The sequence below is a fragment of the Gallinula chloropus genome, assembly GCF_964237585.1.
Source record: "Gallinula chloropus genome assembly, chromosome: 1".
NCBI lineage: Eukaryota > Metazoa > Chordata > Aves > Gruiformes > Rallidae > Gallinula > Gallinula chloropus.
This window is the reverse complement of record NC_140085.1, coordinates 169,525,431-169,550,741: the sequence shown is the minus strand read 5'-3', so window position 1 is coordinate 169,550,741 and position 25,311 is coordinate 169,525,431. Positions and strand designations below refer to the sequence as shown.

Sequence of the window (25,311 nt, the reverse complement as noted above, 5' to 3'; positions counted from 1 at the left end):
AGCCAGCCTGGCCTTGAACACTGCCAGGGAGGGGGCAGCCACAGCTTCTCTGGGGAACCTGCCCACTGCCTCACCACCCCCACAGGAAAGAATTTCTTCCCAGTATCTAGTCTACATCTACCCTCTTTCAGCTTGAAGCCAATGCCCCTTGTACTATCACTATACTCCCTGATGAAAAGTCCCTCTCCATCTTTCCTATAGGTGCCCTCAGATACTGGAAGGCTGCAACAACTCCCCAGAGCCTTCTCTTCTCCAGACTGAACAAGTCCAACTCTCTCAGCTTGTCTTCACAGAAGAGGTGCTCCAGCCCCTTGATCATCTTTGTGACCCACCTCTGAACGCTCTCCAACAAATTCATGTCCTCCTTATGTTGGGGGCCCCAGAGCTGGATGCAGTACTCCTGGTGGCTATCAGAGCAGAGTAGAGGGGCAGAATCAACTACCCTGACCTCATGGTCACACCTCTTTTAATGCAGCCCAGGATACCGTTGGCTTCCTGTGATGCAAGCACACATTGCCAGTTCATGTTGAGCTTCTTGTATACCACCATCTCCAAGTCCTCTCCTCAGGGCTGCTTTCAAGCCATTTTCAGCCCAGCCTGTAGTTGTGCTTGGGATTGCCCCAACCCTCAAGCAGGAACTTGCACTTGGCCTTACTGAACTTCATGCAGTTTGCATGGGTCCACCTCTCCAGCCTGTCAAGGTCCCTCTGGATGGCACCCCTTCCCTCCATCCTCCACTGCACCACACAGTTTGATGTCATCAGCAACCTTAAGAACATCAGCTCAACCATGTTTGGGCATGTTACCACACATGAGGAATATGCAAGGAGGGAGCAACAGAAAACACTACTGCACAAACCCAACATCCACCAGGTAGTTCTGGTTCCCTCTGTGGAACCTCCAGCTTCACATGCTTATTTGACACCTTAACCTGTGCCGGTACTCCATGTACCCTTCCTATCCAGTGGAAAAAAATCAGGGGGCCAGGGGGTAATTTGCTTTGCTTAGCCTAGAGATGAAGAATGATTAGCTCTGGCACTGCTATTTAGCATTTAAAGACCTAACTTATGGAAGAAGAATCCTGTACCTGTTCTTTAAAAAAAAGTATGTTAGCACTGAAAAAAATGACAAAAAAGTTTACTAGGATGATCTGACACAGGAACATTCAAGTGTATATAATAAAGTAGATAATACAGTTTGGTCTTGAAAGATGATGACTTAAGTCCTATGATAAACATCAAAATTCTTACTGACATGGAAACTGTTCCTCACAACATAAGAACAAGTGCAACTGACAACAGCTATAAAAACTGAAAATATTTATCTTTCATATAGCACCTATAATTACCACCACATTGCCACAGGTATTCTGAAGACCAGAAGCATAAATTAGTTAAAAGATGGATTAAACAGTTTCACTGGAAAGAGTTCATTAGTGACTATTAATCACAGTAGTCCAAGTATATATGAATGGGCTTAACATCACCTAAAGACTGCTGACTGATCCAGGTTATGACCAAGGAGGGATCATATGACATAGACCACTTTTGTCTTCTGTGTTTTCCTCACCTGTTGGGAGACCCTGATGGAGTGTGCAGCCAAATGAGCCTTTGGCTCGACTGGTTACGGAGTGGTAACGGAGCTTCCACAGGCTAAAGGTGAGGCTTTTCCCATGGCTGAGGATTCAGCACTTACCACGCAGCAACAGTAATTTTGGAGACCAAGGTACAACCTCAGCCTCACCATTTGTCCCACTACCTTCCACTGAGGCTGCCTGATACCCTGCCATTGAAGCTACACAAGGCATCAACCAAGGGCAACAGAGCATCTGCAGTGTATTTATTCTGGGGCTGAAGAGCCAAGAACTGCACTTTATCCAGTAACAGTAGTGAAATAAGCAGGGTTGATGTTCAGGTTTTGAGCACATTTTTATTTTTAGACTGAAGAAACATGACATGGGGATCAGCACAACACGGTGAAGATGAGACTGTACATACTAGATGGACACCTACTATTTCCTAGTACAGACATGAAGATCATTTGAACATCATCTAGTGCAGCACTCGTCTCACTACCCAAAAAGAGCAGCAAAACAAATACCTGTATTTTGCAAAAGACACAGGCTCCTGTTCTTATCAGGGCCCAACGGAAGCAGTTGTTTTTCACCTATGAATTCTTTACTGACTTAGAGGCTGGTTAGCCCAGATAAACTCCCCTCCATACATTCTTCCCTGACAACTGAACTCAGATAAGGTTCTCTAGCTAAAAACTGACCAGATTAAGATGTTCAGGGCATTTGTGACAAGAGTGCTTTCCTTGGTCCAGAGAGCCCAACATTCTTTCTTCTTTCCCTCCTCTGAGCTTATGAGAATGATGAGAATTCCTTTTATTTCCTCAAGGTCAGGCTCGAAGTGGTGGGTAGCAGTGAACTAAATGATTTACTTGGGAGGACACACACTCTGAATTCAAAATTAGACTGAACCTTTAACTGAAGCTGGACCATAATGAATATGTTTATCTGTATCTCATATGAAGAGAAGGGTTGGGGTTTTTTTTGAAAGCTTCAGTTTAGGCGCTTTTTACCTAGAGCAAATTGATAAATGAATTTCAAGAAATATCTATATAAATACACCAACATGCTACAGATAAACAAAATGCTGAGAATAAAAAAAATGCATAATGGGAACATTGAAGCTTATACTAAAAACGCTGGGCGCTGCAAATGCTTAAACCCCTTTATGCTGTATGAAACAGAAACAATATCCAATCAATACTAATGATATTATATTGATCATCGATTTGTAAAAGCTGATCCGATCAATTGCATCCTGCTATTAGCCACTGACCTTAATTATTAAGCCATTCTGCCAGCACCAACCTCTATCTAAATTCAAACATCACAATTTCATGTTTGGTTTATCACTTTCAGGTTATGAAGCCCCTCATGCAAAAATAAGGAGCTGCTTCATTTCAAGTTCCTTTCTCAGGATACATATTAAGGTTACTTTAACACTCTATTATTATTTATGGTCCCCCAAAAACTAATTCCATGACTAAAGACCAAGCAGAACTATGTCATTGGTTGTACCTTGAGGTCAAGTTCTGCAGTTTCCCACTGTTCCTGCAAACAGCAGTAACTGCTGGTTCATTACACTCAGAAGAGAGGGAATATATTGTATGGAGTTTGCTTTTCCTCCAGGTCTGCAAGAAAAGGGATCGGTCTTTATGTTTCTTCAGCGTAAACTTGCAAGTCATCTGCTCAGGGGTTTTTCTGTTGGGATTTATATGAGCAAACAGAAGGCAGGAAGAGAAATTGTTCCCACTTAGGGAGTCTCACTAACTCGTGGACAAACACATCCCCCATCTATAGACCCTACTGAAGAAGGAAACATGACGTTGATCAAGCTTTCCTCCTTGAAATTACTATCTTTGAAACTATGTGAAACAAAAGACTTCACTGCTGAGGATGGCTTTGGCTCCCGGAAATTTCTATGGGCAATCGGTAGGACGTCAAAATAAATAATGATACTCTCACACCATTGTTTTTGCTCAGTCATGCCAGGACAATCTTAACTGTTTCATGTGAGATAATGATGCAATAAATCTTAACAGATCTGTGCTACTGTATTTTTTTTTCTTTTTTTCCCCTTTTCGTATTTTTCTGACATGCTCCCAAGACTTCCAGCATGTAGATACATCACCCTTGTAGGAAAGGCCTTGATCCTGTGAGTCATGGTGTAGCTCAAGAGGGCGAGGTACTCTGTTACCAGACACGGCACAGGCTACACAGAGGTGTTATAAAGGGTGAGCCTCAGATGTAGCTCTCCATTGTGTTTGAAAACTGCCTTTCTTTTGCATACATGATGCTTCGTGCTCAGAAAAACAACAGCTTCAAAACAACAACAACAACAACCAAACCAACCCAGCAGCATATTCTATCAGAAAAACACGGTCACAGGGAAATCTCTACTTCATCCTAACCAGGGCAGGCTGTGCTGTCCTACAGCTTTGTCATTTCATGTAGTATCACTTAGCCAGAGTCAAGACGCCTGCCTTGTCCAGTCAATTAACACCTGCTAACTGCATGGCAAATCCTAAACCACATGTTTCACCAATGTGGCATGACTGAAAGCACGACCCATGAGTTAGGGCAGCACATATCCAAGCGTTTCTTACTACTGTTGCCCTTCTCTGCACATCCCTTCTGCTTCAAGTTTGCTTTGGCATTTGCTTGACTCCTGAGAAGACAAAAAGTACTGCCATTTTTTTTCTTCCCCCAGGCTACTTTTATGCCAGACTGGCAAGCTGAATTGGCTCTCCGAGTGCTCCCATGGGTACCAGCATCAGCTCAGCCACGGCGGTTGAGGAGTGAGGGAAGGAAGGGCGTGGGAAGAGCAAAGGAATGGGACAAACCCTTCCAATCCCTGACCTAGCTTCCACTACAACTACTGGCAAGATTGTTACTACGGGTATTATTACATCCTGTTAATACTGTCAAGCACTGATACTGCCCTTCTGGTAGCACAAATCTAGAGAAGCCATCACACTCTTGTGTTTGGCCAGTTTGCTAAAGCAATGCCTTACTCTGCCAGAAAAAGCAGCAGTCATCATTTAAAACGTCAGCATGGACAGGTGGAAGACTCTTGCTAGGTTTGCATATCTGCAGAAGAAGCACCAGAAGGAGCAAGGCATTGAGAGAAGGCAGCAGAGGAGAACAAGCCACCTGCACAAGGTCAGGGGCCCAGTAGCAGCCTAGCTGCAGCAAACACAGAACTTGGCAAGGGCTGATTTCTACAGCAATCCTCCCCACGGACACCACTCGGCAGCTTCACATCCCAGGGACAGCTCATACCCCAAAAGCACAAAGCCTAAGGGTGAGAGTACTGCTCTGCATGCAGCTTGTGCTCCAACTGAACACTGCTTTAAGGGTCTGGGAGGTGAAGTAATGCAACTGCCTGGTACTGCCAACTCCTCCTGCAACACAAGAGCACGACAAAAATTCAGTGTTTCAAACAAAGCTTCACTGGCTTTTTTTTCTCCTCCGTTTTACAGAGCTACAGACCAAATGCAAACACGACATGTCCAACTTCCAGGACACCTGGCTAGTCAGGGTTTAGAAATAAATGTTTCTAAGAAATGCAAGTTTTAAAAGTTCCTCTCCTCAGCATTTTCACATTGTGTTAGAAGAAAAAAAGGAAGACAAAAAGTAAATATGCAAACCAGTGATTTAAAGGGAAGACTTGAAACAATTACTAGGCAAGACAGACTTTGGAAACCCTCATCTGGCTTTTGCAGCTGCTTGAGGAATGATCCACTCAGGGCTCGGGTCAGCCTGCGGCTGCAGGCTCAGCACTGGCACCCATCACCACACCGTGGGCGAGCACTTCCCAGGTCAGCAGATGGGCACAGCAGGGTCTGCTACAGGACAGCAGGAAGCTTCAACAGAGAGGCTGCCAGTGCAGGATTTCACAGAGGGGATGAAGAAGGTCAATTATCAAAAATGTAACCTTTTGGGTTTTAACAGGGTGTATTTTTCTCTTAAAATTCCCACTTTGCAGTTATTCATTATCAGTTTCCTCCTATTAAAGAAATTACTTCGTTGGCATGGCAACATATTCCCACCCTGAATTTCTATCCCAGTGTCTCCTTTCAGCTCTGAGGACTGTGAGCATCACCAGTCTCTCTTCACCCTTTCATGCCATCACCGTCCATACCCCACTCCCTCACAAAGGCACATAACTGAACTGCCCATAGGCACACATAGTCATCATCTTCTCCAGCAGATACATCCTGCGGTGGGGCTGGGGACTGAGCTGAGTCGCAATTCAGCAACACACCCTCAAAGTGAAGACTAACACCTAAACATACAGGAGGAGTCGTCAGAGCTCTCAGCTACTGACCTATGTCACACATCATCTAGGTGAGAAAAATTACTGTTTGGAAGAAAAAGCCTGTTCCCTTTAAAACGAGTAAGGCAAACCCATCTGATGATGCTACATGCACGATTTTTAAACTGAAATTTGTTTTTGCATAGCAGGCACTTCAACATTTCCTGATGTAATTTGCACTTGCTGTTAACTACTGCATAACCACAAAAAACACATACCTTTCCTAAGATAATCATTTGAATGGAATCAAAGAACCTACCAAAAAATCAGGGTAAGCAATCAACAATAAACACAGTCTCACACGCACTTCACAACTTCCTTCCATTTGATGTGAACAAAATCAGTCCATAAAGAATATTTAAAAGTCACTTCTTCACAAAAACCATCTCTCCTTGTAGGATGTCTTGGAAATGGACTATTTAATAGCAGAGTTAATATTTCGAATGAGCATCGTGCCGGACATATAATATATTATTCTGCCGTTAAAAAACAATGCAGAAATTTAATCTAGATGATTTATTCCAATTATTTTGAAGACTTTTGCACACCTCAATAATTCTAGAGATTGTGGTAGCAGTTTTTAGGGATTTAAGGTGCCTGGATGGTACCCTGTCCCCAAATTGGTGCCATGAGTAAGTAACAGAACTCCTTCTGTTCTTGAAAAGTAAGTTGATATTCCCATTCTCTGCTGGATGCTGAATATTCAGCACCCTTCCAGAACGAGCCCACAGCATGCTTTCTACTGAGGACCAGAAAACTCCAAACTCTGCATACGTGACTTTGATTTCCTTTATTTTGAGCACCATTCATTTCCTGTTAACTTGGGGTTTTGCAGACAAGAACTTGGAAATGACAATTTATGGGAAGCTGTAAGTGTTTCTCCATAATCCATCTAAAGCTACCAAATTTCTAGACAATCCAGCTATTTTATTGTTCAGCCTTTGATAAATATTTGATCCTTTCCTGACAACAGTAAAGTCCCAATCTAGTCAGTGAAAATGGGATGAAACTCAAGGCATACTCTTGGGTAGACTAGAAACATTTATGGAATTTTAAAGCAGGAATAAATTAATGCTTGTGTATTCAATACTAACAACATGCGTATTTATTTTATGCTAACAGCTGTCTTAAATTGCCACTTTATCCCATCAATACTCTGAATGGTTATTCAGGGAAAAAAATTAAGTTTGTTTCATGTTCCAGACAAGTCATTCAGCCCAAATCAATTCATGAAAACTAACATGTATAGCAACAAAGGAAACAAACTCAAGCTTCAACGAGCCAAACTATGAACCATTTTCCAAGAACAGAGGTAAGTAATACTTACATTTCCACTTTGGATTTTTTTCAGTTTATTCTGTAAAAATGAATACTGTTCAAAAGCCAACCAGAATAGCTTTTGGCTTCTATTCTATTATTGCTTGCTATTTTAGAGGTTTTCTGTAACAAAAAATCAATAATGTTTTCTGTGCCACATTTTCACAGCATGTTCTTTTAACTTGAGGACTGTACAGAACCGTGGACGTTCACAGAACTCTAGAATGGTTTGGGTTGGAAGGGACCTCAAAGATCACCTAGCTCCAAAACACCAGGCTGACAAAGCCCCATCCAACCTGGCCTTGAACACTGCCAGGGAAGGGACATCCAGAACCTCTCTGGGCAACCTGTTCCAAACCAATGTTCTGCCATACAAACCACAGCCCAGACCACCACTGCTTCTACAGGTGGCACTTTTTGTTGAAGGCCGTTCATGACACTGTACTTTATCTGCTTTTAATTCAACAATACAACAACATATTAGCATATAAGCCCTAAGTGCCCTATTCAACACAAGGTTTATAGTCCTATGAAGTTATTACACACATTGTTCTACAATAGCCAGTAGTCAAAGGAACAAAAAATTTCTTTTCCACGTGACAATATTCTGAAAGCTATAGCTTCTGCCCTCCCCAGAAACTGCACTGTATGAACTCCCTACAAATCCACAACTTGGCTCTAATGGGAAAATAAATCAAGAGACTACCACAGGAAATGTTCTCCTTGCCATCTGTATCATTAAATCTTAAGCTCTTATTGTAGTCTCAGGATGGCAGTAGGCAGGTGCAAGACAGTTTAAGGTCTTACGGGTCAAAACAAACACCACAACCTCTGGTTATCAGAAAAATCTCCATGGAGCTCAAAGAGCTGTGACAATTTGCAATATTAAAAGGTCAGTATCTGCTCATGTGGTCCCCAGTCTGCACACTGACAGATACCAAGAGTATACCAGGTGCTAGTGCTGTATGCTTGCCTTTTGCTTGTGTTTTCTGTTGGCACATGCTATGAGTTCCCATTGTATGGGTAAGATGAACCTTTCACCTGACCCACTGTGGGCTCTCTGATGTTGTCATGATGTCCCGCAAGGACAAAACCAAAATGACCACTGTTTGTGTGGAAAAACTGACTGGAGCTGTGGTAATCAGTGGTAGCTTTGATGTAATGTTCGTTAAGTAATGGGAGTCTGAGACCCTGAGGAGAGTGAGGTAAGACAGACAGTAACAGAGACCTAGTCCAGATCGATCTAGACCCTTGAGTATAAGAGAGCAGAATTTTTCAGAGAACTAAGTGGGATCCTATGGAAGGTAGTTCTAAAAGGGCCAAACACAAGAATACTGGATGACCATGAAAGACGAAGTGCAAAACTAGTGCACCTCACGACTCAGAAAAATCAAGAATAGTGGGGAGACCAGTTTGTCAGATGTAGAACACAGGATGGAGCTCCAGAGCAAAAAGGGGGCATAGCAGGAGGAACAAGAAGGCACAGCAGGCAAAGTATGAACACAGAAGTATCACACAAGCATGAAGGGATGGTGTCAGAAAATCCAAAGCTCAGCTGGAGTTCAGATTTGCAGGGATTTTCAAAGGCCAGAACAAACGCTTCTATAATTACACACAGCAGCAAAAGGCTGGACAAGGAAAACGTGGATCTCTGGATTAAGAGGGCAGGTGAGTTACTGGCAACCAACACCAGTAACGTTGAGGTACACCATTGCCTTCTCTGCATCAGCCTTCACCAGCATGCCCTTCATGCTTAGAGATGGGGTTCAAGAAGCAGAGCCATCAGTCATGAATAAGGACCAGGAATTATCTGAGAGGAGTCAACCCACACAAACCCAAGGGATCCACCTCGCTGCAGCCATGACTGCTGAGAGCACTGGCAATGTCCTTGCAGCACCTTTCATTTCCATCCTTGAAAGGTTCCTGAAACTATGGGAGGACCCTGACATCTAGAAGAAAGCAAATTCTACTCTTCAGAGCTGAAGTCCAAAAGGATGATAGACCAGTCACAGACTATGGAAAAGTCATGGAGCAAGTCCTCTGGGAACAGACTTCTGGGCAACATGAAGGTGGTGGTGACTGGGAACAGTCAGTGTGGCTGACTTCACCCAGGGTGAAGCATCTGGTATCGCTAATGGTACCCAATCCTACTTTTCCTTTCTTCATTAACACTTGTCCCTACTCACCAAGAACTCCCTATTCTACAGTGCAAAACAGAAGGTCATGTTAAATCTTTTAGCTGTTTATATCTTCCTGTTCACAAACAACTGTTCAGCACTGAAAGAGCAAGCTCACCAGAGAAAACCAGAGAAGAGGACAAGGAAACATTCAGAGCCACCAAGCACCCAGTGCTAGAGAACTACCAAGCCCCACTATGACCAGGCTGTATCCAAACCATCTATCTGGCAAAAAGCCATCAAAGGAAGTGTCAAACGTTGTGGAAAAGTACCTACAGGATTAAAAACATAACTAAGTGTATCTGTCATATAGACAGGAGAGGGTGATGCTTCTGTCTTCCAAGGACAAACCAGCACAACTACTAGGGGATTTCCACTAACTCACCTACAGCAATGACATAAGCACAGCGGAGCAGATAAAGATGAAAGCCAAAGTCAGTGCCTCAGTATCAATACTGATCACTAGTGTAGAACTATGGAAGTAGGAAATGGGCTACGAATGCCGTCACAGTGGCCTGTGGAGGTGGGACGTGGGTGGCACTCACATGGCTGGTGTCCCCCCAAGAAACAAGGGGAGGGGAAGCAGCTGGGAGGAGGCAGGGATGAGGAGACTTCCCGTGAACAAGTCTCCCTTGGGAAGACCTGCTGCCCTCCCTCCCTTGCACTCCCATTGCCTCTCCTGCTCCTCCAGCTCCTTGCTCCCTGTCCACCCCAAAGAGCTGGGCCTCCATCGCTGGGGTGGCCTGTGCAGAGCTGTAACCTGTGCAGGCAGGGGAGGGCGAATGCTGCCTTTTGTTGCTCTTGGCTTTTTTTGTCTGTGGTTCCTATGATTTTCCTGGTGTGTTTAAGCAATGCAATCAAGCAATAACAACATTTGTAAAAGGATGTCTGTGAAAGCAGTGCCCCTAAATAACAGTTTATTAAATACTCATCCTCCCAGCGTGAAACAAAGAGGGGGCAGGAGGGTGTAGAAAGCAAATTAAAAAAAAAAAAATCAAAATTAAAAAAATGAAGAAAACAGGATCCTTAAAGTAATTTATGCAAGGGTTCATCTCCACAGGGAGAAATAAGGGGAAAAAAGCCAATAATGCTAAAAAATACACAGCTCTTTCAGTACTTCCCAGCAGGGTACAGAACAAGAGTAAAATGTACATTAAAAAAAACTATTTAGAAAGCAACCTCAAATAGAAAAAAAGAGTTAAAAGAACATCAACAAACAAGTGAAAACTAGAACTAATCACTTCTCATGGCAGACAACAAAGATTAAGGTAATTTTGGTACTATCAAAACATAGTGTCATTTGTCTCATGCTGCTGAAGTGTTCTGTAATACTGTAAATTATTGAGTTCTATTGGCTTACGCTTAAGATAGCCAGTACATAAGTATAACAATGAACACTTAGATAATACATCTCACTTCAAGTACCTTAGTATCCTTAAAGAAATAAAGTATAGCAATTATCCAAGTAAGAACAAGGAATTTAGAAAGATTTTACTTCACCCTGAGCCAAAACAAAGGGAAAGGAGAGCCCAGTCACTCCAACTTCTGTTCCATTTCTGAACATACCAACATGCCCTGTTGAACAAAACACAGACCATCACAATGACCTGACCATTCTAATGAGCACTTAAAAAAAAAAAAATGGAAGCCCATTAAACTCACCAGTGAGCAGAACAAGATGAAACATAATGATCAACTTTTCTCCTAGCAAAACAATTTAAGGATTTTGTGATTCGCAGTTATTTCACTGAGACATTTCAATGGAAAACATTTTAAATAAGGATCCCTGAATGATGAAGAAGCTACTGTACACATGGGCAGGTCTGCACTACCCATCTATATACATAATCACACACAGAGGTAAGTGTGAGGTAATTCAAAGTAGCTTTCTTGTTAATAAAAGTGGGATTACCTAGCTCATCTTCACCAGCTTCTCCATAGGAACAGAAGGACCATGTTCGATAGAAACCTACTAAATTATACTGCAGTTGCAACCTGAATTAAAACTTCAGATGCCCTACCAGGCAAGTCACTGGATCAGAAGAGTAACTGCTTTTTAGATGCTGAGATCTGTTTTGCATGAAGTCTGAAACTTGCTTTACTGTATCCCAGAATTGCACTGCCCTGCGACACAAAACCACAGAGACCTGGGCTGAGTTTCAGTGTAGAAGTGCAACAGGACTTTAGACTCCAGTGCTGTGTAGCAGCTGATACATGGCACGCTCTGTCCTCCTGTGACTGCAGCATCAATACCCTTCCAGCAGGATGCAAAGAGGAAAAATCTCTACCTCGCTGGTTCCTCAGCCGGGATTGCAAACTAAATCACATTTACAGTTACCCTCTGGGTTTTGGATTCCCAAAAGAAACAGAATACAGAGCACACACAAGACTCACTGGAACTGGGGATGTCAGGGGGGATGGCAGAAGTGTTCATATTTGCATGGTTGACAAATTTTCTTACCTTTCTTTCTTTTAACATTTGCAAATATTTTTTTAATGCAGTAAAGGAAAAAAGTGACCGTTCATATCTCTCAACCAAGAAATTTTCAACCCAAAATGTGGATTTAGAAATTCACAGCAACCAACAGGTACACAGCTTGGATGTACCATGCTTGTTTTTCTTTGTGGCTCGAGTTTCTCAGCTGAATAAATCTTCCATGAGATTCCCATCATATACTCTGTTAGCAAAGCAAGCTGCAAGGTCATACATCATCAAAAAAGCAGACCAACTTCAAGGTGAGTTCACAAAATAATTGACTGGAGATAGAAGGCAACCAAACTCTAATCTCACAACACACTTCAGCACCATGCTCAAATCAAAGGGTTGACTTCCTTTCTCCCAAAGCCAACATTACTGTTTCAGTCTGTATAAGCACACAAAACTGTTACTAATTCATGTATTTAACAGATGATACATTGTGTAACTATGATTTTTCTGTGGAACTGTAACAATATTAAATCATGCTAATTTCTGGGTAGTATCACACATTCCTCTTTGAAACTCCCCTCCCAGTCTTACAGATGAAATACTATCCTTTTCCTCTACCCCATTTATCCCCATAAAATCTTGGGTATTTTAGTAGGTTAAACAATCTTTATGCTCCTGTCTATCATTACAGATATGGAAAACTTCTTTCTGGCACAACACCATTAGCTAAACACGAGCTGCTTGGAGCAGAGACCTTACTCTGCTTTGCTCCTTTGAAGACTTGCTATTACAGCCTGAACCTGTGTGATCATTATTATCTGATGATGCCCGTTAAAATAGTGTCTGAACACAACTTCTGATTTTAATTAAACCAAGATATCCAGGGACTGCACTTTATCTATATAGTGCCTAGAGCATTTAACTCCTCACCCACAACTGAACATCTTCCCTGTTCCCACCACACATACAACAAACATCAGAGGGAACAAGGGCTATGATCCCTGTCACACTCTGTAACAGCCAACTTAACCCCCTAGGAAAGGAAAGCAATGGCAGACAGCAGTCTGTAAATTACACCTCAGAGGATCTGAGATCCTTCTTTTAGTCAGAATTCCAGACAGGATCATACATCTTAACACCCCACCCGTAAACTCAGTTAACTTGGCAAAAAGACTGCCTGGCAAGTGTGACAGTGAGTGTGCTGACTGAACTGGTTAAACCATCACTTCCCGTTAGTCTTAAACTCATTACCTTTCTACTGCATCGTTCTATTGTGCCCTATCCCCAGGGAAAACAAATCCCAAATAAATGGCCCACACCTACATCATGATGCAAAAGCCCCTTAGCTCTCTAAACTATATGAGGGCTCAGTATTTGGCAAAGCAGCAAGCCAGAGACATGCCCAAAATAGAAAGTCTGGGTTTCAGAAACAGCAAAGGTGTCTTAAGATGTAGTTTCAAATACAGCTAACCAGCTCTAACTGCAGCCCATTCTCAAAAGCAGCATCCATAATTGTCTTCCCATCCTTCCCCTCTCCATAGTTTCTACCTCCATAGGATAGAGGAGATATAGCTGTGATTTCCTAACAGCACAACTGCAGGATGTATACAGCCATTCCCTTTCTCCTGTGAGGTTTTCTTGTCTCAGTGATGGGTTGACCCAACTCTCCCTTATGTCATCCAGTCACTGGCAATGGATACAGCAGGAATGTCAGTTTGGGAGTGACGCTGTAGGAGCTAGCTACCTCTGACTCTTCATGTGAGCTTCCACTTAACATGAAACAGTGTCCACAATATTTAACTGCTTGTTGTGCTCCACTTAGCTTAATTAATCCAACTGATTGCTGTGGTGTACCCTTCTGGGGTGTGTCACGCACCCTTCTGGGTTGCAAGCATAATCCCCGAACGCTGCTGAAGGACAGAACTGTATCTCCTTAAATACATCTCACATGGTATTGCACCATCCCATGTAGGTTATGTCCTTACTGGTCTTTGGGACAAGATCTTCATCTCCTTCTGAAGAATGTCATGTATTTATGTCAGTATAGAGAAACTCATTAATTGTATCAGCTGCCTTTCTAACACCTTCACAACATTCCCTGAGCACCATCTACTGCAAAATGAAAAACAACAACATAAAGTAGAAAGGGATGGTTTCTTTGTAGAAGAGACTGATACAGGTGCACCGTTCATATCCCATTTGTTTCCCCAAATCAGTTGTGGTAACATTAAGTAATTCAGAAAAACAAAAAATAAAACATTTGAATGAAACAGAGATTCATAATTTACAACAGAAAACACTAGAAGTACCCTTTCTTCTAATAATACAAAGAATGTACATAAACTAAATGAATCAACATAAAACAATTCCCCATACAGTCAAAGAGAAAGCTTCGCTATTAAGACCACTCTTAACCAAATTTCAATAGCTTTTTTTGGAAATCTTTGGAAAGTAAACCATATTTCTGTCACTATTACCCATACTTAGGTAGAACATGCACAGGCATATAACAACATAAGCATGGATGGCATTTTTCAGATGTGAGACAAGAAGTTAATTGGGCTGGAAATAAAAGACACAGGGAATAATTTGGGTTGTTAAAGGGCTTTGTCATTTCAGTCATTCTTTTCACAATTCAGCCATGATAAGGCATGGAAATGGAGATGATCAAGCAGAGTTAGGAGGTGAATTCAGAATACTTCAAATTCAAAATATCTTCAAATTATTTGAGGGGACAAAATGCAAGTACAGGAATGGATGAGATTGCAGATCTGGAAGCAAAAAGGCTGATGACAATTAGAGGTTCATTACTCTCTGTACTGGAAGACAATATATAAGTCCACACATCTGTATCTCCTTCTAACAAAAGCTTATTGCCCAACTCCACAAATACCTGAGAAAGCATAACTTGAGAAAGCCTCTCTGAATCAGACACATTAACTAGAAACTGGACCATATCCTGCAATGACCAGCAACACTTTCAGAGTTCACACTGAAGCCAATCAACACTACCCATCCTAACTTCTTGATAGTAGCTATCAGATAACACATTCACTGCCCAGTCTGTATTACCATTTAAATTAATCCATCCTCTGTATATTTCTACAATGAGGAGTGTTATTTTTCAAAATAGTTTTTGGCCCAGGCAAAGAGTATTTTTTGCCACTGAAGTACCCACTTTCACCTACATGGGGAGAGAAAAACCTTCTTCATGTCCTTCTCTGAAGCTTGTTACTGACATACAAAGATTTTACTGCAGACCAAAAGATCTAAAGCTGTAGGTCACTGGAGGATATTAAATGATAAGCAAATTCACAGTTCTAAAGTAATTCTACCAATTTATTAGCAATGGTAGCTCCTGTTCCACAGTAGGGGAGATGATAACGAAGCCTTGTTAAAGGGCAATGCGATATCTTTCATGTAATATCTTTTTTTCATTTGTGATAAAGTCATTAAAGCAGCACTGTGTCTTCTTGAAGCCTCAAACAATAGTCTGCATTACATCTCCTGTGCAAAATTAAGGACAGTAGTTCACAGGAAAAATAAGCATCTGTTCTTGCTAATGCTGATGGCCTTCTAAAAATCATTAAACTATTCTAAATTGGTGGCGATAAACCAAAGCAGAACTGCTTTAACTGTCTCCAAAGCAAAGAAGAAATCCATTTCCCTTGTAAATATTTCTTTGTTCCAAATCTGCCCAGTAACCTTTATCTCCTAAGGCATGTCTCCCTTATGGGCTGCCTAAATCCCATTCTGCCCTGCAATCACCTAGTTGGAACCCAGCAGCTTTTAAACCCAGGTTTTGCCTTCAGTACATTGACACAGGTACCCAAACGCTGCCCCCACCCTTCTTTGAGTCACAGGCTTGGAGGAACTGGAGGTGTACAGGGCACAGCTGAAACACAGGCATCAGCTCCCATTCTCCTTCTGCCTCAGCTAGAGACTGGGCTGGTTTGTAGTAGGAGTAGCTCACACAGCTTCATTCTCCCAGAACCACCCTAGAATTTCAGCTGGACTACCCTTTCTTTGTTCACTTCTTCCTTCTGTTAAACTGTATTTTAAATCCAGTTTTGCTTGCTCTAGATACATAACACTTCTGGAGCATAAGGACTGAGGTGTTATTTAAGAATACATCTTTAAAACTTTTCAGAGGTAGCAGCCCAGGTCTGGACACAGAGCACCCTCACAGAGTTCAAGACACAGAGGAATCATGAAAAAACCCAAAACATTTAACCAGTAACTTAAAGATCCTGGAGATCATGCACAGATGGTAGAAAAGAACCTTATGGTAAACTTAACTTCTCCTGTGAAAGAGCTGAGGTCCACAACAGGAAAAGCAAAAGCAACACAGGAATAGATTGAATTGACTGCCTGGCTCGGTACCCAAATACAGCAGAAAATGCAAGTCTGAGCTCCATGATTCACTCTGCTGTGGTTCTCGTCTGCATCACAGGTGACTTCTACAGGAGACACCACAGGCAAAGACCAAGTTACCTAGAGCAACACAGGGTTGAAGACCTCCTGGCATCTCCTTCACTGTAGCCATAGGCGACAAACAGTAAATGAAGACCAACTTAAGGGCTGACCAACTTAAGGTTAAAAGCTGGTGCTGTTGGTGCAAGTCCTTTTTTACTCCTATTGTGCTATTTTGGTGGAGTAGGTATAAAAGGAAAGGGAATCCTACTTCTTTCTGAGCGTTTTATTCCTATGTTGTCATCATACTGCAGAGGTTTCTCTTCATTCTACTGAGGATGATGAGCAGTGGTATTTTCTATTGCTCAAGTCAATAGCTCAGTGGGTTACTAGTTCACAAACTAGTCACAAGGAGACACATGAATTCAAAAAAATAAGGGGGCGGGGGAATAAAGTCCCAGCATAAATACATATTGTATAATCATTAAACTCATCAAATTACAAAATAAATTAAAAACTTGGAATAAAAATGGACTAAAGCGCTATGGTAACATCATCTGCTGAAGTAATCCACCACACCAACACTGTATATTGCAATACAACTGTTCTCTATTAGTTGCTTTCTCATCAGACCAACTCTTGACAAATCAGGACAGTGGGGGGGCCAAACAATATCCACACTCCTCCAGCAAGGGCCTTTCTGGGAATGCCACCTTGGAGGTCATGCACCACAAGCGACAGCTAATCAAGGCACAACTACTTTGCCCCGAAAGGCCTAAGTGGGATCATCACACAGCACCATGAGGAAATTCTTCTCATGTGTCTGCTACCACTGGAAAGGGCTGGAAGCTGATGCTAGATAAATTTAGATTATTAAATGCATGCTATTGCAACAAGAACTGTGGGAGGTTTGACACCACTACTGGTTCTAAAATCAGGAAGATGTTTATTTAAAAGACAGGCTAAGACATAAACAGGAGGCACTCTTGAAAATGTTCCAGAGTCCTTTTAAGTCAAAAACTTCAGATGCTACTACTCCAGCTGCTCCAAAGCCTCAGCAGCAAGACACAACAGCTCAGCACTCCCTGGTCTGACCACATAGCACTCACCACTCCAGCTGAGTGCTGTTGGTGCTCCGGATTCCATTTGCTGGTTTCGTGCCTCCACAACTAATGCAGCCTTCAGGATCCCCTAACCTCGGATGAAATTTACTTTTCATCTCACTTAAACCATGTCCCACTTCTGCCCTTGCAGCCAAACTACAACCAACAGCAGGTACCAAGCAGGAACAGCAAGAAGCCCAACTGCCTTCCTACAGGCTTGGAAGAGGTCTGCCCGGTCTTGCCTGGTGCTCAGCATCCTACGTGATGAAGCTTTGCCCGGTACCTTCAGAAGACTCGAAACGCCGTCTCAGTTTGCAAATTTTGAACCTAGAAATCATGTCTCCCTGCATACCCATACTCTGCAACTCAGGGGACTTTAGGAATCATAACACCACAAATAAACGTTGCAATTTCAAATTCATGCTACTTGGATAACACTTCAGTTCCCACTTTATTCTTCCCAGTTACAATATTCATCTTCCCAAGCTGCTCCAAGTGCTGTCTTTGGTAATCACTGCCTTCAAACACTTGTCCCTGTTATGTCTACCAAAATCTACATATTCAAAACAGACTCTGAAGCACATGCTAAACATCTGTTTCAACCACCTTTCTCTTTGGAGTTTAAGCTGTTTGCTGGAAAACTGCCATCCTAATGGCTAGCTCCTCTCTTAGTGAACTGGAGAATTCATTTTGTATTTATTGATTGTTCCCTAATGAAGAGTCATAAAGGTGCCAGAGACTCTTGACCAGACACTACTTAATTAGTACCAAAGCACATAAAATCCCAAATCAAACCGAGCTCTTTGTCCAATGGCTTAGTCACTGGAGAAGAGATGACATCATTTTCTGCTTACACAGAAGTCTGCAAAATTTTATTAAAAAATAAACCCTAAGGAAATTTAAAAAAAAAAAAAAAAACCTATAGAAGTTGTTCATTTCCTTCAGTCCCTTCCAGTTCTTAAGACGCTCAAAAGGTCTTCCAGAATCAAATCACACTCTGCTCAAGGAAGCATTCTTCATAAAGGACCCAGCAATATGCATCACACATAGAATTTATTTTAAACTAGGCAAAGGTAAATACCAGTATAAGCTTTGTCTTCTGAACAATACAGAGTAAGGCTTGTCTTACCTACAAAGGCACAATGCAAAGCATACGGAAGGTACCAAAATTGCTTCTAATGCCTTTGTATTTTCATCATTGTGGCACATACAATAGTCCAACTTTTATTTTTCCTCAAACTATGCTGTAGTGGTATATTTTCTGAGGGTACTTAAGTCTCAAGAAGGCAAAGATGAGCAAAAACTCCATTAAATGTCAAGTTTTCTTCTCTCAAACTAAAGCCTCAAAGCCATCATTAATAACTGATCTCTCCTTGCAAGTCTTTCAAATTAAGTCATCCTGGAAGTTAATTCCCTCTCTTCCATATCATTTAAATTCTCAATTAAATAATTGAAAAAATAGCAGGAAGGAAAAAAAGTTGAAGAACAGGAGGCAGTGAAAGCCCATCCCTACACAGCAACAGCACTGCTGCTTCTATTAGGTTCTCTGCTTGTTGGAGGATGGAGGCATCCATCTTCAAAGGAGAAAGGAGATTTGGATTCTTTAGGACAATGTAAGATGCACACAAGGAAAGGAAGGTTCGTGAGAACATAAAATCCATATAAATACATATGCTCTCGTAGTAAATCTATAATCTCTGATGTAATTATTACCACATACATCAGAAAATGCCTTAACAAATCCAAACACTTAGTTTTCTATTTTCCTAAATCTGCCACTCCCAACTCCAAACAACTGTTCTGCAAGAAATGTACAATCCTATTCATGCTCTGTCCTGTATTAAGCTGTCAACGTGATACCAGCTTAACAGTCTGAAGCTTCTAGCCCTCTTATCATAAACAAGTATGTTCCACCAGAAAATGCAATTTTATACAAACAGAAAATGGAGTAGGACAAGCATATAAAAAACAAAACCACCACAGTGAGGCAAATATCCCAAGTAGACAGAATAACACAGATGTGGGTGGTCTTCATTAGACCAATTAATTTCACTTCTTTGCCACAATCTATTATTTTTTCCTGTTTTTTTAACTGCACCCTTTTTTGTAATTGTAAGAATACACCAAGAGCATCTCTTGGGTAATTTCAGTAAGTCTTCCACAGAGTTTTGTTCTGTGCTCCCCACAGATGAGACAAGATACTCAGTGGCCCATCTAGCAAGAAAATGAGCTCCAAAATGGCAGAAATTAAGGGGAAAAAACCCATGGAAAAGGAGAGGACAAAACAAGGGGAGGAACAGCTAACCACAGAGACGCTCAGGAAGGGTCACCAGCACGCTGCAGAGCGTGGCTGCACAGAAACATCTGCTTACCCCTTGCTCGGATTCCAGCAGCTCTGTTTTGACTCTGACTGCCGGCATCCCATCCAGCATTAACATTCTGTTCTCAAAGGCGCTGATGTCCTAAAGTGAAAAAGGACAAGGTTAATTTAAAAAATAAATAAAAAGACGAAAACTACTTGTTTAATTCACTGGTTTGGTTCTACAACATTGTAGAAGTAAGTTTCTTTTAGTGGAAATGAAGTTAAGGATGATGTAATATTAATTTCAAAAAGTAGCTACCAAGTTACTAATTCTGTTAAAATGCTAAATTATACTTTCAGTTATCCTTGAAAGGGAACTAATTCTCTCTACACAACAAGGGAGAACTATCTCCAATTACTATTTTTTAATTCAAAATTAATTATGCAGGTGCACATATATAAATGCCTTGCTTTAGAACTTGAAAGGAGAGCAGCATTAGCAAATACCTTCATGTTTTTGGACATACAGTTAGGTATATTTGATTTCAGTCAAAACACCTGTACTTTTGTATTACCTAGAGAAAGCATACGCTGAAATTCAGAGAAGTTATTGTGAATCCTGAAGGTCTATGCACACACACACATAAATTAACACACATAAATTAACACACATAAATTAACACACATAAATTAACACCCATAAATGACTCCTCAGTTTTCATGTAATATGTTATCTTGCAAAGTCATCAGCGTTTGCCAATTAAAATCACAGAATCATTTAGGTTGGAAAAGACCTTCAAGATCATCAAGTCCAACCATCAGCCCTACACCACCAAACCACTAAACCATGTCCCAAAGTGCACATGTACCTGTTTTTAAAACACCCCCAAGGACAGCAACTCCACCACCCCCCTGTGCAGCCTGTTCCAATGATTCACTACTCTGTCAGTGAAGATATTTTTCCTAATATCCAATCTGAACCTCCCCGGCACAATTTGAGGCCATCTCCCCATCTTATTGCTGATCACTAGGGAGAAGAGGCAGGACCTGCCTTACTACAACCTACAGGTAGCTATAGAGCGCGATAAGGTCTCTGTGCAGTCTACTCCAAGCTGAACAGACCCAGCTCCCCCAGCCTCTCCTCATAAGACCTGTCAATCTATTTACACTCACCTCTGACACAAAATAAGTTTAAAAAACACATTAAAACCTTTTATTATCCTGTAGTAATGGGCAACATATGCTGAGAGTTTCAATCTAAAGAGAACTGTGCTTCTCTTGAATCTACATTCCTGGTGGGAATGTCTCATCTCACTGCTGCTGGAGCATTTTATGGACACATGCAGGACAACCTCTCACGCTTTCAGTTCAAATGCTACCTCAACCTGTGTAGATTTTCTATTCCAGCCAAGGCTTCAAGGTTGGAGTTTGAAAGCTAGCCCCTTCAGCTGCCGTTCAGAGAGAATAAAAGACATTTTATCCCTTGAGCTAGAATCTGACCTTACAAATACAGACACCTTGGTCAGCAGCTCCGAAATACAGAGATGTCACAGCTGTTTTTTCAAATAGTGAAACTACAGCATGTATCACTTCTATGTGACTCATTCACAGCCATTAATTAACCTACAGCCCCTTCTGGAAGGCATCACTGGAAACTCACCTCCGCTCTAACTGTTACCTCGCAGTCCTCAACAACCACACCATCATGGAAAAACTTTCCCTGAGTTTCATGGGCAACAGATCAGTACTGCATGGTGGTGGCATTCACCAGGAGAATGTTCACTTCTTACTGACCAGGGGAATTTTAAGAAAATTGGTCTCTCCTAATGGAGCTTCCAAAATACATTTGAAAAACTTACAACTACTTTAAACATATTATTTTTTCTAATGAAGGCACCTCATCCCAGGATCTTCGTTTCCAGGGATATAAATATTGCAGCAACTGTTCATTTTTGTTTACTCCTTTATTGTAATTTAAACAACTTGCTGAAAAGCAGGGAAACTGGTATGTCCATGCTCCAACACAATGCCACAGGCAGAGCAAATGACCTGCTTAAAATCCCATCCATCACTCTCCCTTTGAAGCCCATGTGTTTGAGCCCACAGAGCTGTGCCTTGATACTACAGGGCAGGCAGGAACTTCATGGTAAAGCACATAAGAAAATGCAACAACAAATGCAAATTCACTCTCTGTTTTTGCTTTAAAAAGTAGATTTCGATAGTTCATAAACGGCTCTAAATGCTTAACTTCTAAAACTTCAGATCAAACAACTTCCAGCTGAACATTCCTGCATTCAAACACATGCAAAGACGAGTCGAGATGTTGAGATGTCCTGCTCCATGCCATGCTACCGCTGTGTATCTACTGTATTTTAAGACTGACACACCAGGAGGGAATGAAAAAAGAAGGAAAAAAGCTCTTAAAGCTCTTCCTGTGTCTTCTCAGCAATTTATGCTGTGCACCTTGATCTTTATTCAACATCTGAGGCATGAGGTGTGCAAAGAGTTGGGGGGGGGGGCAGTGTGGCGAGGGAGAAGGAGGGCTCAAGATGCCATTAAACAGCTGGCAGAAGCTGTTCCTGGCTTTACATCCTTCTTCCCAGCAAGGGTGGTGCGCTGAGAAGCATATCTCCTGTGACACTGAGCTCCAGCATCTACACGTGGTTTGGGCTAGAGCAAAAGCAGGATCCAACCTGGCATTCCTGGCTCCCCCAGTGCCTATTCTGCAGAGAGGTCCCTCTCCCTTCTTGATTTATACGCAGCACGGTTGAGTTTTACAGCAAGATCAGGAATACACCGTCACCGAGCATCCCTTAGGCTGTTTAGCTCGTAGACAAAGAAGGATGAGCTGATATTGCTTCGAGTCCCTGAGGAGGTCTTACCCGCCTGAACGAAGGGACCAGGCTGGCCTGCACAGGAGGCACAGGCAGGAGGAGGGGGGGGGGGGGGGGGGGTGGAAGACAAAGCGCCACTGAGGAAAGGCAGGTTTAATGAACTGTTAGAATCTGATTAGAGGCTAATGTCCCTTTTAGTGCTTTGTACCAATTTACAGCTGATATACTTGAACCATTTTTCCCCACTGGCTGTGATAAACTCATTAGTTTTAAAAATGCAAGTTAACCAGAGCCTTTGAAGTTTAAAACTGATAAATCATGAAAACCTGACTAGTTCATGTACCATTTAACACATTTACATTTAACTAAATTTTCACAGCGCTCGCTTCCCCCTTTGTTCTCTAAAATCATATTTCTTAAAAGCAGCGCTCTGCCTTCCGAGCGCTGGCCTGAAGAGTGAATGCAGTGAATAGCTCCGGCTTCTGGGTCATTTATAATTCAGAGTAGCAATAATCACAGAAGTAGATTCTTTCCAAACTATATGATCCTTCCCGCATTTATAACTGGAAGGATATTGTGTGGCACATCCTGGGGGGGAGCCACAGCCTGGTAATAGCATGCTATCCATATGGATGACATGTTCAGCCCAAGAGTCACCCAGAGAGCCGATCTTTTCAAGCTGCGCTCTCCTGCTACAACCAGTGTTTGCATTACACTATGTTCAAAGCCATTCAGCAAATAGGATGCAAGTGCAGAGGTCTGCAGAAACCTAAGGCAAAGGGGCATGACCCGTATCCATAGGGGCTGGGGGTGTGAACTGAGTTCCCCTGGGAGCCTCTCCAGTTGGCCATGTAGATGGAGCATCCACACCTGAGTGAGGCCAGGCTGCCCCAGCGCCCCATATGAATTGGTATCAGCAAGGATACCCACCAGAGATTGCCAATATGATGTAAAGTCAACGCATTTTTCAGGTCACAGTTCCCTCCTGGGTAACTCAACTCTCTTCATCAAGTGTGACAGCTAACTTCCAGCTCTCTGCACTGCCCAGGTGAGGGTGACCTCAATTCATATGATGGCTTTTCCTTCCCTATTCTCCTACCGCAACCCACTCAGTAGACTCTAGTCACCCACCTAGGCAGAACACATAGCAGATGTATGTCCTAAACCAGGCATATATTATCAAGCCAAATGCTGCACGACCTTACCAAAACATCTGTTCTCTTGGATCAATAAATTAACTCATCCTAAAAGAGATCAACCTCTCTTTCTCGGTGCCATCCATTAGAGCCTTTCACTAATCACTTCTGGGCATTTATTCCCTTGAAAGATTAATTAAAACCACAAATCATACCCAGGTGTGTACAGGCAACTGCTATTAGAACAGTTATTATGGAAGCTTTTGGGCTTACATATTCCTCTGAGAAGCTATGGCATCAGTCTAATAACAAGTCTCTCCTGCCTCCTAGACGGCCTATATTTTCAGTACAGCTCCACTGCAACTACAACTGGCATTTTCTTCACGTGGATGACTTTTTGTTGCGAGTTTTCATCAAATTCTCTTTGGTTCCTTTAGAAGACAAAAAACAGAAACAAGAAGTCCTATCTCATCCTGGTACAACACCCTTACCTCCCCCTTACCCACCCCCAGCATCCTGTAGTGCTTATTTAAATATGAATTATGAAATTTGCCTCTGATCATGAGAAGGGCTGTGGTTTTGTAGACACATTTTTAATCTGGCTAAGCCATGAATTTGAGAATAATGCTGCAACGTGATTCTTTTAACAACAGGAAGATGGTGCCACAATCGACCTTCTGTCCTGAGGCACCGAAAAACCTCTAAACCCTCCCTCCCTAATTTCTTCTAAACACAAGATGACAGAAACTACACATCCTCATCCCACACCACAACTGTCATCTCTCCCACTCTCCAAGATTTTCACATCTAGCTGCTCAGTACTAGAGTTTCAGAAATGAAATTATTCTCTCTCAAACCTGGCTAGATAGTGATGGGCAAACCCCGGGAGAAAGCGGTGAGCTCTGGCTTCAGAGCCCCCAGAACCCAGATCTCACATTTCCTGCATGGTTCAGCAAGCATTTACATTCCTGTGCAAGAGTGTCTCTTCCTCTCCTTTCATCTCATCAATGTTACTACAGTCACTAATTAAGTCAGTGGGCTTACTTAGTCACACTGAGGAGCTGTACACTATCAAGACAAAGCCACTGATGGTTCTGCACTTCTCCACTAGACACCTAAAACGCTTAGCTGACAATTTAATGCTTCATAACTCTGGTGGGTTGACCTTTGCCAACTTCCAGATGCCCAGCCAGCCACTCTTGCAGTCTCCCTCAATGGGACAGGGGAAGAAAAGTAAGATGGAAAAGCTCATGGGTCAAGATAAAGACAGGGAGATCACACATGAGGTACCATCATGGGTAAAATATACTTACTTTGGGGATAATTAATTTAATTTTTTGCTGTAATTGGCAAAGTAAGAGTTGGACGGTGAGAAAACAAAACACCTCACCCCACCCCTCCCTTCCTCCTAGGTCCAACTTCATTCCTTCATGCCAACTCTTTCTTTACTTTTCTGTACCGACTTAAGTTAGAACTTAAGTTCTAACATGACGTACTTCCATTTCTGAGAAATGGAGTATCAGTTGCAGGAACAGCCAACTCAAATTCAACATTCAAGCTACAGTAAAAGTTTCAAGTTTAAGGGGAGTACATAATAGCTACGAGTCAATAACAGCCCTTAAGCAGTCCTTCCATATCAATGTTGCAATTTAGAACTTACCCTGACTCATTTTTCTAGTTCTTACACTTTTTTCTACACATGCAGTTACTCTT

At 42.0% G+C, this 25,311-nt stretch overlaps 1 protein-coding gene across 1 annotated transcript in view; it reads right to left on the bottom strand.

Annotated features, from left to right (window-relative positions):
• The window catches only part of KLF12 (KLF transcription factor 12), a 173,669-nt gene that overhangs the window by 126,731 nt on the left and 21,627 nt on the right, over positions 1–25,311 (bottom strand). Inside the window, exon 2 of the mRNA XM_084272174.1 lies at positions 19,699–19,788. Coding sequence (XP_084128300.1) covers positions 19,699–19,788 — 90 coding nt within the window. The remainder of the gene's footprint in view (positions 1–19,698; positions 19,789–25,311) is intronic.